This window comes from Mauremys reevesii, linkage group 17 (assembly GCF_016161935.1).
Source record: "Mauremys reevesii isolate NIE-2019 linkage group 17, ASM1616193v1, whole genome shotgun sequence".
Lineage (NCBI taxonomy): Eukaryota > Metazoa > Chordata > Testudines > Geoemydidae > Mauremys > Mauremys reevesii.
Window position 1 is genome coordinate 3,521,177 of NC_052639.1, and position 13,775 is coordinate 3,534,951.

Below are 13,775 nucleotides of genomic sequence, written 5' to 3' on the forward strand. Positions count from 1 at the left end.
TAGAGCCCCTTCTGCCAGTCCCCCACATCACCTCGCCCAGAGGCCCCTGCATCCTCCCACATCGCCCCAGTCCCCAACGTCCCCACACACCCCAGCCAGTCCCCTGCATCCTCCCACATCCCCAACTTCCCCCACCCCCAGCTAGTGCCCTGCATCCCCAGTCCCGAGTGTCCCCACATCCCCGCCAGTCCCCTGCATCCTCCCACATCCCCAACTTCCCCACACACCCCCAGCCAGTGCCCTGTATCCCCAGTCCGAGTGTTCCCCGCCAGTCCCCTGCACCCCCTTCACATCACCTCGTCCAGAGCCCCCAGCGTCCCCCCCACACCAGCGTCCCATCAGCAGCACGCAGCCCTCCCCCCGCCCAAGAAGCCCCATGGCCCCAGCTCAGGCCAGGCCCGCGCGCCTCACCCAACGCTCGCGCTCCGCGCCTTCCGTCCCGGCAGCCGCTACCTGCGACAGTGCGACAGCAGCGCGGAAGGACCCGGAGGTGGCGGGGCGACTGCCTAATGGGCCGCTTCAAACCCCGTTGCGGCCAGCGCCGCGGCCGGGGCGGGGAGTTCGGAGATGTGAGCCCGGCTGGGTCCGCGGCCCCTGGGGCCGGGCCGTCTCGGCTGTGTAGCCGGTTCTGATCAGGCGTTTGGCAAAGACAGTCCTAGCCGGGGGCCTCGGCTCCGCGGCGCGGCCGTTGTTATGGAGACCGCAGGTGAGGCCGGGCGCGTGGCTGGCGGTTGGGGTCCGGGGGCGCAGCAGGGTTCCCGGGGGCTCGCTGGGCTCAGCTCCGTGGCGGCCTGGCCCGGGCCCTGACTCCCTCCCCCCCCCGGCCCGGCTCGGCTCGGCTCGGCGCCCCCCGCGCAGGACTAGCCCAGGGGCACCCGCCGCCCGTGGCGAAGCCGGGACGAGCCCCGCTGCGGCCACGGGGAAATCCCGTGTGACTGGTGGCGGCACCGTTGGGATCGTAGTGCCGGGTTAGTGGCTAGCGCAGGCGGGCGAACGTTTCGGCCCCGGGGCCACATCTGGAAATAGAAATTGTCTGGCGGGCCATGAATGCTCGGGGAATTGGGGCGGAGGGGGTGCGGGCTCCGGCTGGGGGTGGGGGCTCGGGGGTGGGGCTGAGGAAGGGGAGCTCAGGCTGCAGGAGGGGGCTCTGGGCTGAGGCAGGGGGTGTGGACTCTGGGGTGGGCTGGGGATGAGGACGTCGGGGTGCAGGAGGGGGCTCTGGGGTGGGGCTGGGGAGGGGGCTCTGGGGTGGGGCTGAGGAAGGGGAGTTTGGGGTGCAGGAGGGGCTCTGGGCTGAGGCAGGGGAGGGGGCTCTGGGGTGGGGCTGGGGATGAGGACGTCGGGGTGCAGGAGGGGCTCTGGGGTGGGGCTGGGGATGAGGAGCTCAGGCTGCAGGAGGGGGCTCTGGGCTGAGGCAGGGGGTGTGGGCTCTGGGGTGGGGCTGGGGATGAGGAGCTCAGGCTGCAGGAGGGGGCTCTGGGCTGAGGCAGGGGGAGGGGGCTCTGGGGTGGGGCTGGGGATGAGGAGCTTGGTTTGTAGGAGGGGGCTCTGGGCTGGGACTGAGGAGCGTATAGGAGTTAGAGGGGGGTCATGCCGTGGCTTCCAGGAGCTGCGTGGAGTGGCCCCCGATCCTGCTCCCTGGCTGGAGCACCGGAGTGGGGAAAGCCCCAGATCCTGTTCCCAGCGGGAGCTCGAGGCCGGCTTAAAACAGCTGGTGGGCTGGATCCAACCTGCGGGCTGTAGTTTGCCCACCCCTGGTCTAGAGCTCCCACCCCCTGCTGGGACTACCCCAGCTATAGTTATCGTGCGGGAAGCCTACACAAAGGTGGTGACCTAAGGCACTAGGATGTGAACGTGCCCTTTAGAAATGTGCTAACTGTTTAGTTTAAAAAAAACAGGAGTACTTGTGGCACCTTAGAGACTAACAAATTTATTTCAGCATGAGCTTTCGTGAGCTAAAGCTCACTTCATGCTGAAATAAATTTGTTAGTCTCTAAGGTGCCACAAGTACTCCTGTTTTTTTTGCGGATACAGACTAACACGGCTGCTACTCTGAAACCTGTTTAGTTTAAGTAATCTGTGAGCTGTGACACTGAGTACCTCCCCCCACCCGCCCCCGAGGAGGAGCAGCTCTGTGTCCCTCTAGCTTCTGTTGGTGAAAGAGACAAGCTTTTGAGCTACCCAGAGCTTTTCTTCAGCTTTAAAAATAAAACACAGGGTGCCACATCCTTATGCACTTTGCAAAGTCCCTTACTCCAGGAGTATTGCCAATGAAATAAATGGGAAGATTTGCAGGGTAACATGCTACTCAGCACGAGGAAGCGTGCCTGACTGACACATAGTGTTTTTATTTTCAGTGTCTGTATCTGACCCTGAATATTGTTAAGAGTATGTGTGAACTGTGAATTGTTTATACTCTCTGGCAACATGACACTTGACTTTTTTTTAACTCTTAGGATTCATTAACTGTAACATAGTCTGTAATTTTAGCAAAGTCTATATCCTGGCATTAGCAAAAAAATGGGCTATACCTGGAACCAGCTAGAGCGAATGGCCCAGGATAGAAGACTCTGGAGATCTGTGGTTGGCGGCCCATACCCCGGTTGGGGTGACGGGCATGAATGAATGAATGAATGAATATATCCTGGCAGCCTTAAGTTAATGTTTAGGGGGTCTGATGATAAAGTGATATACAATGACACCTGTTTTCAGTGACTAACTGGGAGTCCAGAATAAAAACATTTGTGTAATGAAATTGAACTGGAAAATGTGGGCATACTTCAGGGGTGCTGGAACAATTTGTATAGTGGGGGTGCTGAGACCCATTGATCCAAACTGTAAACCCTGTATATAATGGAAACCACTTCAAGTCAGGGGTTGCTGCAGCACCTCCCACATACCCCCTTAGTTCCAGCACCTATGGCATAGTTTGAAGAGATTATTTAAGACAGGAGTTTGCCTGGCTAAGGTGGGATCATTAACTCATGACACCCTGTATTATTAGTTACTTATAGTGAGTCTAGCAAGAACTCTAGTGATGAAATGGATGGGTGGGAGAGTGAGGAGTTTTTTCTTGTATGATGCTCATGCACCTAAAGTCACTCTCATGGTTATATGTGTTGCTCTTAGGTTTTTGAAATGGAGGAAACTGGAGCAATAGATTTTTGTGCTTTAGAGAGAGAACTGCAGGCTGCAGTTGCTGCTGATGAAAAGTATCAAAGAGAAAACGATGCCAAGTTCCGAGCCATTCATCAGAAGGTGGCATCCTATGAAGAATTCAGGTTTGTGGGATTTTGTTTTCTGTGGCGAGTCACAGAACTGGGAATATAACAATCAAATGTTTCTTTCATCAGGATGAAAGTTTCATATTAGTCATTCAGAGAAATGTAGGACTGGACAGTACCTTGATAGGTCATCTAGTACAGTAGTCCCCTGTGCTGAGGCAGGAGTTAATATTATCTAGATGATCTCTGACAGGTGTTTGTCTAACCTGTTCTTAAAAACCTCCAATGACAGAGATTCCACAGTGCCTAATTACCTGTACACGTAGGCAGTTTTTCCTAATATCTACTCTTCTCCCTTCAAGCAATATAAGACCATTACTTTTTGTCCTGTCCACAGTGGTTGAGAACACTTTATCCTCTTTAAACCAATCTCCTCTTTAAACCCTCCTCTTTAAAACAATCTTTTACATATTTGAAGACTGTTATGTCCCCCATCAGTCTTCTCTTCTCCAGACTAAACACACCCAATTTTTTCTATCTTTCCCTGTAGGCCATGTTTTCTAGACTTTTAATAGTTTTTGTTCCTCTCCTCTGGACTTTCTCCAGTTTCTCAACATCTTTCCTAAAGTGCAGTGCCCAGAACTGGACACAATACTCCAGTTGAAAACATCGATATCTATGAGCAGATCGCTCAGGGCTTGGTGGAGAAGGGCTAAAAGAGGGACCCTCAGCAGTGCCACATGAAAGCCAAGGAGGTGCGGCAGGCTACCAGAAAGCAAGGGAGGCTAATAGTCACTCTGGTGCAGAGCCGCAGACATGCCATTCTTACAGAGAGCTGCATGGCATTCTCGGCGGAAACTCCCACCCCCAAGAGCTGTATGGATACTTCAGAGGAGTCAGAGTTACTGGCCCCCGGAGTGAACAGTGAGGAGGAGGTGATGGAGGAGGAGGAGTATGGGGGACAGATGATTGGGGGATCCAGTCATGCAGCGAGCCAGGACCTCTTTTTGACTCCAGAGCAGTCGAGCCAGTCCCTCCAGACCAGCACAGGCGAGCCTGAGGCAAGGGAAGGAATCTCTGGTAAGTATGCAGTTTGCTTTGATATTACAGGAACACATCTGTTCCTTTTATGCTTTTTTTAATCATGTTGGAAGAGGTAGTGAAATAACCAATAGAGGCAGAGTTGTTGTCTGCTTCTCATTCCCCTCTACAGTTAGGCAGAGGGGGCCCTGCAGAACAGTTTATGTGCACTGGGATGTCCCGTGAATCCTTCATGGAGATCTCGAAGAAACCTTCCTTGAGGTAGTTTGCAATCCTCTGCCCGAGGTTTCTGAGGAGGGCTGCCCTATTTCTTCCACCATGGTAGGACACTTTCCCACACCACTCAGTAGTTACTTCACCAGCCACCATTGCGGCATACAGACTCGCAGCATGCGGACCTGGTCTGCAGCCAGATGCGTACAGGACCTGTTCCCTTTCAGCCTCCATTACCCTCAGGAGTGAGATATCAGCTAAAATAACCACCACCTGTGGAAAATGGTGCCAGTATTCAGTTCAGTTGCCCTATCCGCATATATTCATGCTTGTGAGCTATCCCCCCTCCTTATTGTCCCAAATTGCCCCTGTACTTACAGTGGATGGGACTGCTGCTGTGCTCTATGAATCCCAAGGAGAAGTGAGAATGTAGTGCTTGTAACTTGTGTGGATCAAGGGGAGTGAATTCAGTATACCAAGTTTCCATTTATCTTGGGAATACACTCACAATAGCACCTCTGTGCATTGCATTTTTTGCAGCTGGAAATGTGGCCTTGAGGGTGTTTTCGTCCACACCAGTGGAGCGGCTCAGCTGGATAAGGAGGAGAAGGAAGAGGACATGGGATGACATGTTCTAAGAGATCCTGAAAGCCTCTGGTATTTTGGATACCGAGCACAGGGCTTGGAGAATCGCCCTTGCAGACACTATGGACAGGGATAGAGTGGAGAGGAGAAAAGTACAGGAAAAGGAGTGAGATGTGCAGCAGGAGATGCTAGCGCTTCTCAAGCGGCACACAGACATGCTGGAGACTCCTGTTGGCCTTCAGATTCAACAATCCCATGCTCACCTCCTTCTGCAGCCCATCAAGAACTGCATTTCGGGACCTCCCTAATCACCGCCCCTGCATTCCATGTGGCCTCTGGGGCTGCTACACAACCCCACCACTCCACCCAAGGGGGGAATATAGGCAATCACAGCTGCACATACACTGACCTGTGAGAGAGACTGTTGGTGTATGTGTTTGTGAAATAGAAATGACTGTTCTTTCCCCTTCAAAAGTTCTTTCCCCTGTATTTTTAAAGTTTCATTCACTTATAAATAGGTCTGTTTGTATGAGTTCGAAATAAGTCTATTTATGGAAACGTAAGTCATCCTTATTAGTTCACCACATATGCTGGCTGGGGCTGACATCATTCATAGATAATAGCAATAGGTGCATTTGCAATGTTGTATTACTACACACACAGCTCTTATTACAAGATTCATATCGGTGCAAACAAACAATGCCAGGCAGAGTACACTACAGCAACACACATCACTGTGGTTCACTATTATAATGGTCTTTCATATCCTCCCTGAGCTATATAGCTCCCTGTGAAGCTCTTAATAGCCCTGGTATCTGGCTGTTCAAAATCAGCAGACAGCCATTCCACCTCCACCTCCATCCTCCACCCCAGCAGAAACTTCCCCCCTTTGCTTCACAGATATTATGAAATAGTAGAAGCAGCAAAGAATCCTGTGGCACCTTATAGACTAACAGACGTTATGCAGCATGAGCTTTCGTGGGTGAATACCCACTTCTTCGGATGCAAGTATTCACCCACGAAAGCTCATGCTGCATAACGTCTGTTAGTCTATAAGGTGCCACAGGATTCTTTGCTGCTTCTACAGAACCAGACTAACAGGGCTACCCCTCTGATACTATGAAATAGTAGGCAGCTATAACCATTGGGATATTATTTTTCACTGAGGTCTAATCTTGTGAGTAGACCGCGCCAGCAGCTTTTCAATCAGCCAAAGGCATATTCCCTAACTGCGGTGGAGTAATAGATAGAACTTATATCTCAATTTTGGCCCCAGCCCATCTTGTGACAGATTACATGAACTAGAAGGGCTACTTCTCCATGGTCTTGCAGGTGCTGGTGGCTCACCGGGGCTGTTTCACTGACATCAGTGTGGGGTGGTTAGGAAAGATGCATGATGCGCGCATCTTTAGGAACACTGGACTGTATAGAAAGCTGCATGCTGGGACTTTCCAGACCAGAAGATGCAACTGGGGGATGTGGAAATGCCCATAGGGATCTTGGGACACCCCGCCTGCCCCTTGCTCCCATGGCTCATGAAGCCTTACACTGGGAACCTAGACAGCAGCAAGGAGCGCTTCAACAATAAGTTCAGCAGGTGCTGAATGGTCGCTGAATGTGCCTTTGGCTGATTAAAAGGTTGCTGGTGCTGCTTTTTTGTCAGGTTGGACCTCAGTGAGGAAGATATTCCGATAGTTGTTGCAGCCTGTTTTGTTCTACATAACATTTGCAAAGCGAAGAGGGGAAAGTTTCCAGAGGGGTGGAGCACTGAAGTAGATTGGCTGGCTGCTGATTTGAGCAGCCAGATAATAGGGTAATAAGAGGGGCACAGCAGGCGGAGTATTCAAATTAGGGAGGCTTTGAAGGAGCATTTTGACTATTATTCCCAGTAATGTGTCTTTAAGTGATGAATTCAGCCAGGCAATGTTTACTTGCTGCCTTGAATGACCCCTGTAGTGCTTGCTTTCTGAGCGCTAATTGCACTAGATATCAAAGTTCCTACGGCTGGAACGACACTGCGACTGCACAGCCTCCTCTACCCACAGACCCAACAGCTCTGGTTTATTCCACGCGGGAGCGTGTCTACTATGGAAAGCCAGCATGGTCAGCTGGGAAGATGCTGTGTGAACTGTCCACGCCGAGCAAATAGGAAGAGGAATATTAAAAATTCCCAGGTCTTTAAACGTGAGAGAGGTGCTTACCTGTGTGCCTTCAGGGCAGCAAGGTTCAAACTGCTGACCAGAGTAGTCATGGTGAGCATTGTTAGACAGCTCCTGGAGGCCAATTAGGACAACGCAAGAAAGCACAGGATCTACACTGACGCTGTGTCACTCTAACTATGTTGCAAAAAGCCCTATGCCTCTTGTCGAGGTGGTTTTATTATGTCAGCGTAGCAGGGGAGTTGTATCGGCAGGAGGAACATTGCAGTGTGTACACTTCCACTGTTTTGTTGACAAAAGCTGACTTTTGTTGACAAAACTGTGGAGTGTAGACAAGGCCCTATACACGCAATAAGGGCTCAAGCTTGGTGCTTTCTCTAAATCCATGTCTGCACTACAAAATTAAGTGGACCTAACATGTCAGCATACAGCTACCACAGTAATTACATAGCTTGTGCCTGTCTACACTTTGCTTGTATTGGCAGTGTGCATCCTCACCAGGAGCTCTTGTATCGATTGTACGGTCAGTGTGGGGCATTGTAGGACAGCGTTTCACAGCCAGTAACAGTCGACATACTGCATTGACCTAACTACATCGACCTTGACTCTGCGCCACTCATTGAGATGGAGTTATTAAATCGGTGGACCTGGGCAGTTACATCGGCGGGAATGAAATTTAAGTGTAGACACTTCCATATGTGGAAGTAGAAAGAACTGACAGGGATTTGTAGGGGATCTTAATGCATGAGAGTCTGTTAGCAAGAGTCAGACTAACTGTTAGCCAGAGTTAGGCCAGCTGTAACCCTAATGACGCGAGATTTGTAGAAGCGAGGATTTGTAGAGGCAAGTAGGAAAGAACTGTGTGACAAGTTGCGACCTTGCATTGATAGCAAAATATGTAGACTGGCGACTTCTAGAAGTGAGAAAAATAAGATAGTAGGATGGTCTATGTATAAACAAAATGCAGCTGTTGCTTATTATTGTCTGTAACAAAGGTATAAATGCTGCTGTAATTGTTTACCTGTTTAGAGACCTGTCTAGGAAGGGGAGACCCCATGTCCCAGTGCACTCTCTCCCTGCTGTAGCTGCTAAACAGAATAAGGTATCTGACTCTGCTGCACCCAAACAAAAAGTGAGAACTAAGGTTTTTCTCCGACACATAGTTAGGTTGATGTAAGCTGCCTTGCATCGACCTAATTCTAGTGTAGACCAGACCTTAGAGATGGCCCAGTGAGGATACAAAGATCCATAGCTTCCTTTCCAAAGGCTTAAGTACCACTTGGAAACCTCATTTCACAGACCAGTCTGCAGGTCTCTGACACACACATGCTTTCTCTCATTAGGAGCAATCAGTTAGGGACAGAGGTCCAGACTCTATGTCACAGTGCCTTTCGCCCTTTTTCATTCTGGGATGAGAGATCAGACTTGAGAAGTGGAATCAGGTCTTTTGCATGTTAGTCAGAGTAGTAGTGAGCGGTAACTGGGAACATGTGATCTGGCCACGAGATTTTGTGATCTTGATTGGAACCCAGATCTTTTACACAGAACTTTGCACCACAAACTCAGTGACTGTGCCAGCCTAACAGAGAGGAATCAAACTGGAAATGGTACTAATTTCAAGAGATCATTTGCTCTTGCTGGGTTTACCACTCCCTTTATATTTCCTGCAGGGATATTGTGCTGGCATCACACCTGAAACCTCTAGAGAAAAAGGACAAAATGGGAAAAAAGAAAAACCTTCTGTGGAATTCCTATGCTACCCAAGCTAACGGCAAGCAGGACAGAGAGATGGAGCTAGCCCAGGTGAGGAGGAAAACTCCATCAGTAAGGGTTTGTTTACACAAAGGGCTTGTCGACACTTAAGTTAATTCGGACTAAGGGCGGGGGTGAATTTTAAGGCACAATAGTTTTAGCACAGTGCGTCTCAAACTTTTTTACTGGTGACCTCTTTCACATAACAAATCTCTGAGTGCGACCCCACCCCCCAATAAATTAAACACCCTTTTTAATATATTTAACACCATTATAAATGCTGGAGGCAAGCACGGTTTGGGGTGGAGGTTGACAGCTTGCGACCCCCCCATGTAATGACCTCACAACCCCCTGAGAGGTCCTGACCCACAGTTTGAAAACCCCTGCTTTAGCACAACGTGTAGACAAGCAGTGAAAGAAATCTCCAGAATCCTCACAATAGATCAGACCAAATGTCCATCTAGTCCTACATCTTGTCTCCGACAATGGCCAGGACCAGCTGCATTAGAGGAAAGTGCATAGCACCCCCTAGGGAACAATCTATAAAATAATATTCCAGGATTCACTCTGGGTGTCACTCTGACATGTAGAATGTCTTCCGAGTCTGTGTGAAATGATGGAAACAGCCACAAGCACGGGTGAAAGCTCTTTTTGTTTAGAACAGGGGCGGCAACCTCTGGCCCGCGGCTCGCCAGCGGGCCAGGCCAGTTTGTTTACCTGCCACGTCAGCAGGTTCGGCCAATCATGGCTCCCACTGGCTTCACCGTCCTAGGCCAGTGGGAGCAGCGGGAAGCCACGGCCAGCACATCCCTCACCTGCGCTGCTTCCCGCAGCCCCCATTGGCCTGGGACGGCAAACCGCAGCCAGTGGAAGCCACGATCAGCCAAAATGCTGATGCGCCAGGTAAACAAACTGGCCCAGCCTGCCAGGGTGCTTATCCTGGCGAGCCATGTGCCAGAAGTTGCCGACCCCTGGTTTAGAATATCAGCTTGCCCAGTCATCACTGGGATTGCAGGTCTGTTACTGTCCAGTTTTTTAGTTCTTTGCCATTCTGATGTTATGAATTACACTCATGTGACAGCAAGGCATGCATCTGTCTATGCCATGCCAAGCCAAGAGTTCTAGCTATTGTGATATCAGAGCTAACTCAACCAATCAGTACCCTTATGCTACATGTAATTTGCATACAATAGTTTCATTGGTTGTAATGAGTCAGTGATATAACAGAGACTGCACAGATGGTGAATTACTTGGACCAGTTGCCACAGTTCTTCAAAGGTTGAAGTGCCACGCACACAACTTTACATAAACTCCCCCAGCATCCACACAACAACCCCAAACACACAGCACCACACAGGAAACAACCCCTCATTTGTATCACATCTCCCAGCACTCCCCCAGACAGTAGTTCAACACAAATCTCCCTGCACCACAAATACAAATCAACACAAATTTCCAGCACATCTACTCCAGACACACCACCACAACCAGCACACACAATAACCCCGAACACACACAGCCTCTCATCACAGCCCATACCTCTCATTCACCTGCTGCACAAATCAAAAAAAATCTACCAGCACAACACACACCCTCACCCACTCTCACTCGTATTTACCATAAAACCATAAACTAGAGTGGCAAAGCCATTTTGACTTTACGAATTAAACTCAGTGAGAGCACAGCCTTTCAGTTGCTAGTTATGGAATGACCTGTCCAGAGGGGAATTCTGCTCCCAACACCCACCAGCTGGTGGGATTCTGCACCTGTTTTATATAACTGTTATTGATCATCTTTTCATCCAGGGATGGGATGGACTCCCTGAAACGTCTGCAGACTTTTACAGATATTGGCGCAGATGCTTGAAAAGTGGACAGGAAAAATGCCAGTTCCTGTTTCAGCTCGGCGGCAAGGGCCTGGGCAGAATCTTTCAAGCTGATGTTGGCTTTGGTCTCCTGGGTGAATTTCTTGTGGTGCTGGCCGAGCATGCCTGTAGGGAAGACAGAGGAGCTGTCCTTCAGATATTACAGAGCCTTTCTGGGACCAAGCGCTTTGGACTAAACGTGGCTCTCCTGAGCCAGGTGGAGAAGGATAGCTGCAGGGACTTGTTTGGGAAACTGCAGAGCATGGGCAGGAATTGTGGTGCTGATGGCCTTCCTGAGGGCACAGCTGAAGCAGGTACAGCTGCTTTGCAGGAAGAGGAGAATGAGGCTGAGAGAGAAACCCATCTGAGGGGGGCTGGCCAGCAAAAGGAGGCAGACGACAGACTAATTAAAGAGCTGGTGAAATGTTACCTTGTTAGCTGAAGGAGCACAGGCTCTCCCTACAGCTCACACTCCACCAGGGTTACTAGGAGCTGAGGGCCAGGAGGGACCCTTCCTTTACTGCTCTGTCATCAAAGATGGAGGGACAGTGAGCCCCTTTTCTACAGAAAGTTGGTGATTGAGTTTTACTTTGTACCTGCTTCACCTGCCTCAGAAGAATGGCCTGGTACAAATACATATTAGTCACCAAAAGGATTATACTGGGGGACACAGTCACACAGGAGACAACACTTGCTGTGAATCAGTAGTACAGTTTTGAATATAGTGTTTGGGGATGGGAAAAATCACTCTAGTATTAGTGGGAGAAGATTAATTCCCCTCTTCTCTTTTCTCTGGCTACCTGTTCTTGGTCAACACGGGATTTTAGAAACATAAGCAGCTGTATTATAATAGTTGAACCCATTCCTCATTGGGCTGTTACCTGTTTATGTGTACAGCCATGTCTGGGACTGATCTGACCCCCTCCTTAAACAGAATCTGGGATAAATACATGGAATGTACATTGCTAATTTCTGCAGTCATACTCCTGGGGGCATGCTGTGCCAAAAAATTAAAAATTCTGCACCAAAAATTAAAAATTCTGCAAATTTTATTTGTCAAATAAACGTGGAGGATCCAGCGTAGTGTTGGGGAGCACAGGCGATTGGCTGCACAGAGGTGGGAGGTCACTCTGTACCTCCCCCCCCCCGGGACATGGACTCAGCGGTGAGGCTGCACCCAACCCTGACACAGCACAAGGACTGGGCCTGCCCCAGAAACATCCCAGGACCCTGTCGCTCTGTGCCAGGTGCACCAGGCATGGGCCGGCAGGATCCAAGTGTGGAAGGGCTCAGTGTGGGGGGATCCAGATGTGCATTGAGAGGGTTCTGTATGGGGCAGTCTGGGTGCAGGCAGCTTAGTGGGGTATCTAGCTGCGGGGTGGATCTGAAGGCACAGGGGTTTGTTGGGGGTTCTGGGTGCAATGGTAATGGGACTCTGCAGGGGGGTCCAGGTGAAGGTGGTTGGGGCTCAGCGGGGGGGTGGTGTCTGGGTGTGTGTGTGGGGAATAAAGCTTAGCAGGGGGGTCTGGTTGGGGGGGGTGCCGATGCTGGGGGGAGTGGGGCTCGGAGGGGCGGGGATCCAGGTGTAGGTGACTCATTGGGGTGGTCCAGGTTCAGGGGGCGTGGGGCTCGGCAGGTGGGGTTCTGGGGGTGCGTGACGGTGTGGGACTACCTCTGAGCCCCTTTTCCCTGGCAGCTTGGGACTTCAGTACCCTGTCTTGTTGAGCCAGTGTAGGAGGGGGGTGCGTGTGGGGTCGGGGCTCGACCCTCCCTGGGGCTGAGGGGAGCCACACCGGCCTGCCACACGTACTCAGGTCAGGCCCCTTGCTTCAGGGCAGCGGCGATAATACCGAATCAGTTTGGGCTCAGGCTTTCAGCTGCAGGGCTGAGCAACAAAGAGTCAGTGGAGCTCAGGCCCTCTGATGCAGGGGCTGAGCAACAACACAAAGTTCAGTACATAGGCCCAGGCCCTTACGCCTGAGCGTTGAGGTGACGGGGAGACTGCCACCCGTGAGAGGGGTGGCAGGGGGGACGCAGGCCCACCCACTCCACTGCGTCCCAGCCCGGGGCCCTAGCAGCGGCGTGGATCCACTGCTGAGTCAGTGGGGATCCTGGCCACAACACACTGACATAGGCTCAGGTATGTCTGCAGCCTGAGCGGGGTCGGCTACCCCCGGGCCACTTCCAAACTCCCCCTCATTGGGTACCTGTCTTCCGTCGGCATCGTCCGGTGGGTCCCAGGCCATGGGTTCCTCAGGATACCGGGCGTCGGGAAGTTCAGGCCACTCCTCCGGAGGTCGGACGTGGGGAAGCTCAGGCAGCTCCTCTGGGTGACGGGCTTGGGTCAGGTCGGGCCAGTGCTCCTCCGGGTATCGAGCTCGGGCACCAGCGTCTGCCCTCTCTGGCAGGCTGCTCCCAACTGAATGCTGAGGCCGGGCTTTTATACTTCCTGTCCCGCCCCTTGACTTCCGGAGGGCGGGGACAGGCGGTGGTGGCTCCGCCCACTGCGGCGCCTGTTCTGGCTTGTTCCCGCCAGGCGCGGCAGGGAGTGAGGCCTCCTCGCTACAGCCAGACACACTAGTCTGCTGCAAACATAGACCCAGGTCTGAACCACATCCCCCACAAGCTGCAGGCTTAACTGAAAACAGCTTAAGGAATGGTCCTGTCTCCAGCACCCAGATACCCAGCTGCCAATGGGGTCCAAACCCCAAATAAATCCATTTTACTCTGTATAAAGCTTATACAGGGTAAACTCCTCAATTGTTCGCCCTCTATAACACTGATAGAGAGACATGCACAGCTGTTTGCTCCCCCAGGTATTAATTACTTGCTCTGGGTTAATTAATAAGCAAAAAGTGATTTTATTAAATATAAAAAGTAGGATTGAAGTGGTTCCAAGTAATAACAGACAGAACAAAGTAAATTACCAAGCAAAAT

The 13,775-nt window shown here is 51.2% G+C and overlaps 2 protein-coding genes and 1 long non-coding RNA gene across 9 annotated transcripts in view; 1 reads left to right on the top strand and 2 right to left on the bottom strand.

The window, feature by feature from the left end:
* EFTUD2 (elongation factor Tu GTP binding domain containing 2) overlaps positions 1–887 on the bottom strand; it is a 36,240-nt gene extending 35,353 nt beyond the window's left edge. Inside the window, exon 1 of one of the 3 annotated variants that reach the window (XM_039504182.1) lies at positions 866–887. The gene's annotated coding sequence lies outside the window, so the exon portion shown is untranslated. Of the gene's footprint in view, positions 1–411; positions 670–865 lie in introns of those variants that run through there. The other 2 variants (XM_039504179.1, XM_039504181.1) reach the window with 2 other exon arrangements.
* CCDC103 (coiled-coil domain containing 103) lies at positions 566–11,643 on the top strand. 5 transcript variants are annotated; one of them, XM_039504186.1, is made up of 5 exons: positions 3,143–3,281; positions 4,056–4,304; positions 5,019–5,622; positions 8,893–9,025; positions 10,780–11,643. In XM_039504186.1, the coding sequence occupies exons 3-5, from the start codon at positions 5,615–5,617 to the stop codon at positions 11,278–11,280; spliced, it is 642 nt and encodes a 213-aa protein (XP_039360120.1). In that variant the 5' UTR covers positions 3,143–3,281; positions 4,056–4,304; positions 5,019–5,614; the 3' UTR covers positions 11,281–11,643. The 5 variants fall into 5 exon arrangements, with proteins under 5 accessions (XP_039360119.1, XP_039360117.1, XP_039360118.1 ...); XM_039504187.1 differs by having other exon boundaries at positions 3,171–3,281; positions 4,242–4,304; XM_039504185.1 differs by lacking the exons at positions 4,056–4,304; positions 5,019–5,622 and adding an exon at positions 566–706 and having other exon boundaries at positions 3,130–3,281.
* Positions 4,363–13,234, bottom strand: LOC120385070. Its single transcript, XR_005589243.1, has 4 exons — positions 13,046–13,234; positions 10,741–10,964; positions 4,857–5,070; positions 4,363–4,751 (listed from the first exon to the last, which is right to left on the bottom strand). It is a non-coding gene; the product is annotated as an uncharacterized LOC120385070 (long non-coding RNA).
* Between the last annotated feature and the right edge of the window lie 541 nt (positions 13,235–13,775).

Bases quoted from the DNA above. Each gene is read 5' to 3' on its own strand.
- CCDC103 (XM_039504185.1), top strand. From the start codon at position 3,139: ATGGAGGAAACTGGAGCAATAGATTTTTGTGCTTTAGAGAGAGAACTG. The intron at 3,282-8,892 runs GTTTGTGGGATT...TATTTCCTGCAG, and splicing joins GCATCCTATGAAGAATTCAG to GGATATTGTGCTGGCATCAC. The intron at 9,026-10,779 runs GTGAGGAGGAAA...CTTTTCATCCAG, and splicing joins GAGAGATGGAGCTAGCCCAG to GGATGGGATGGACTCCCTGA.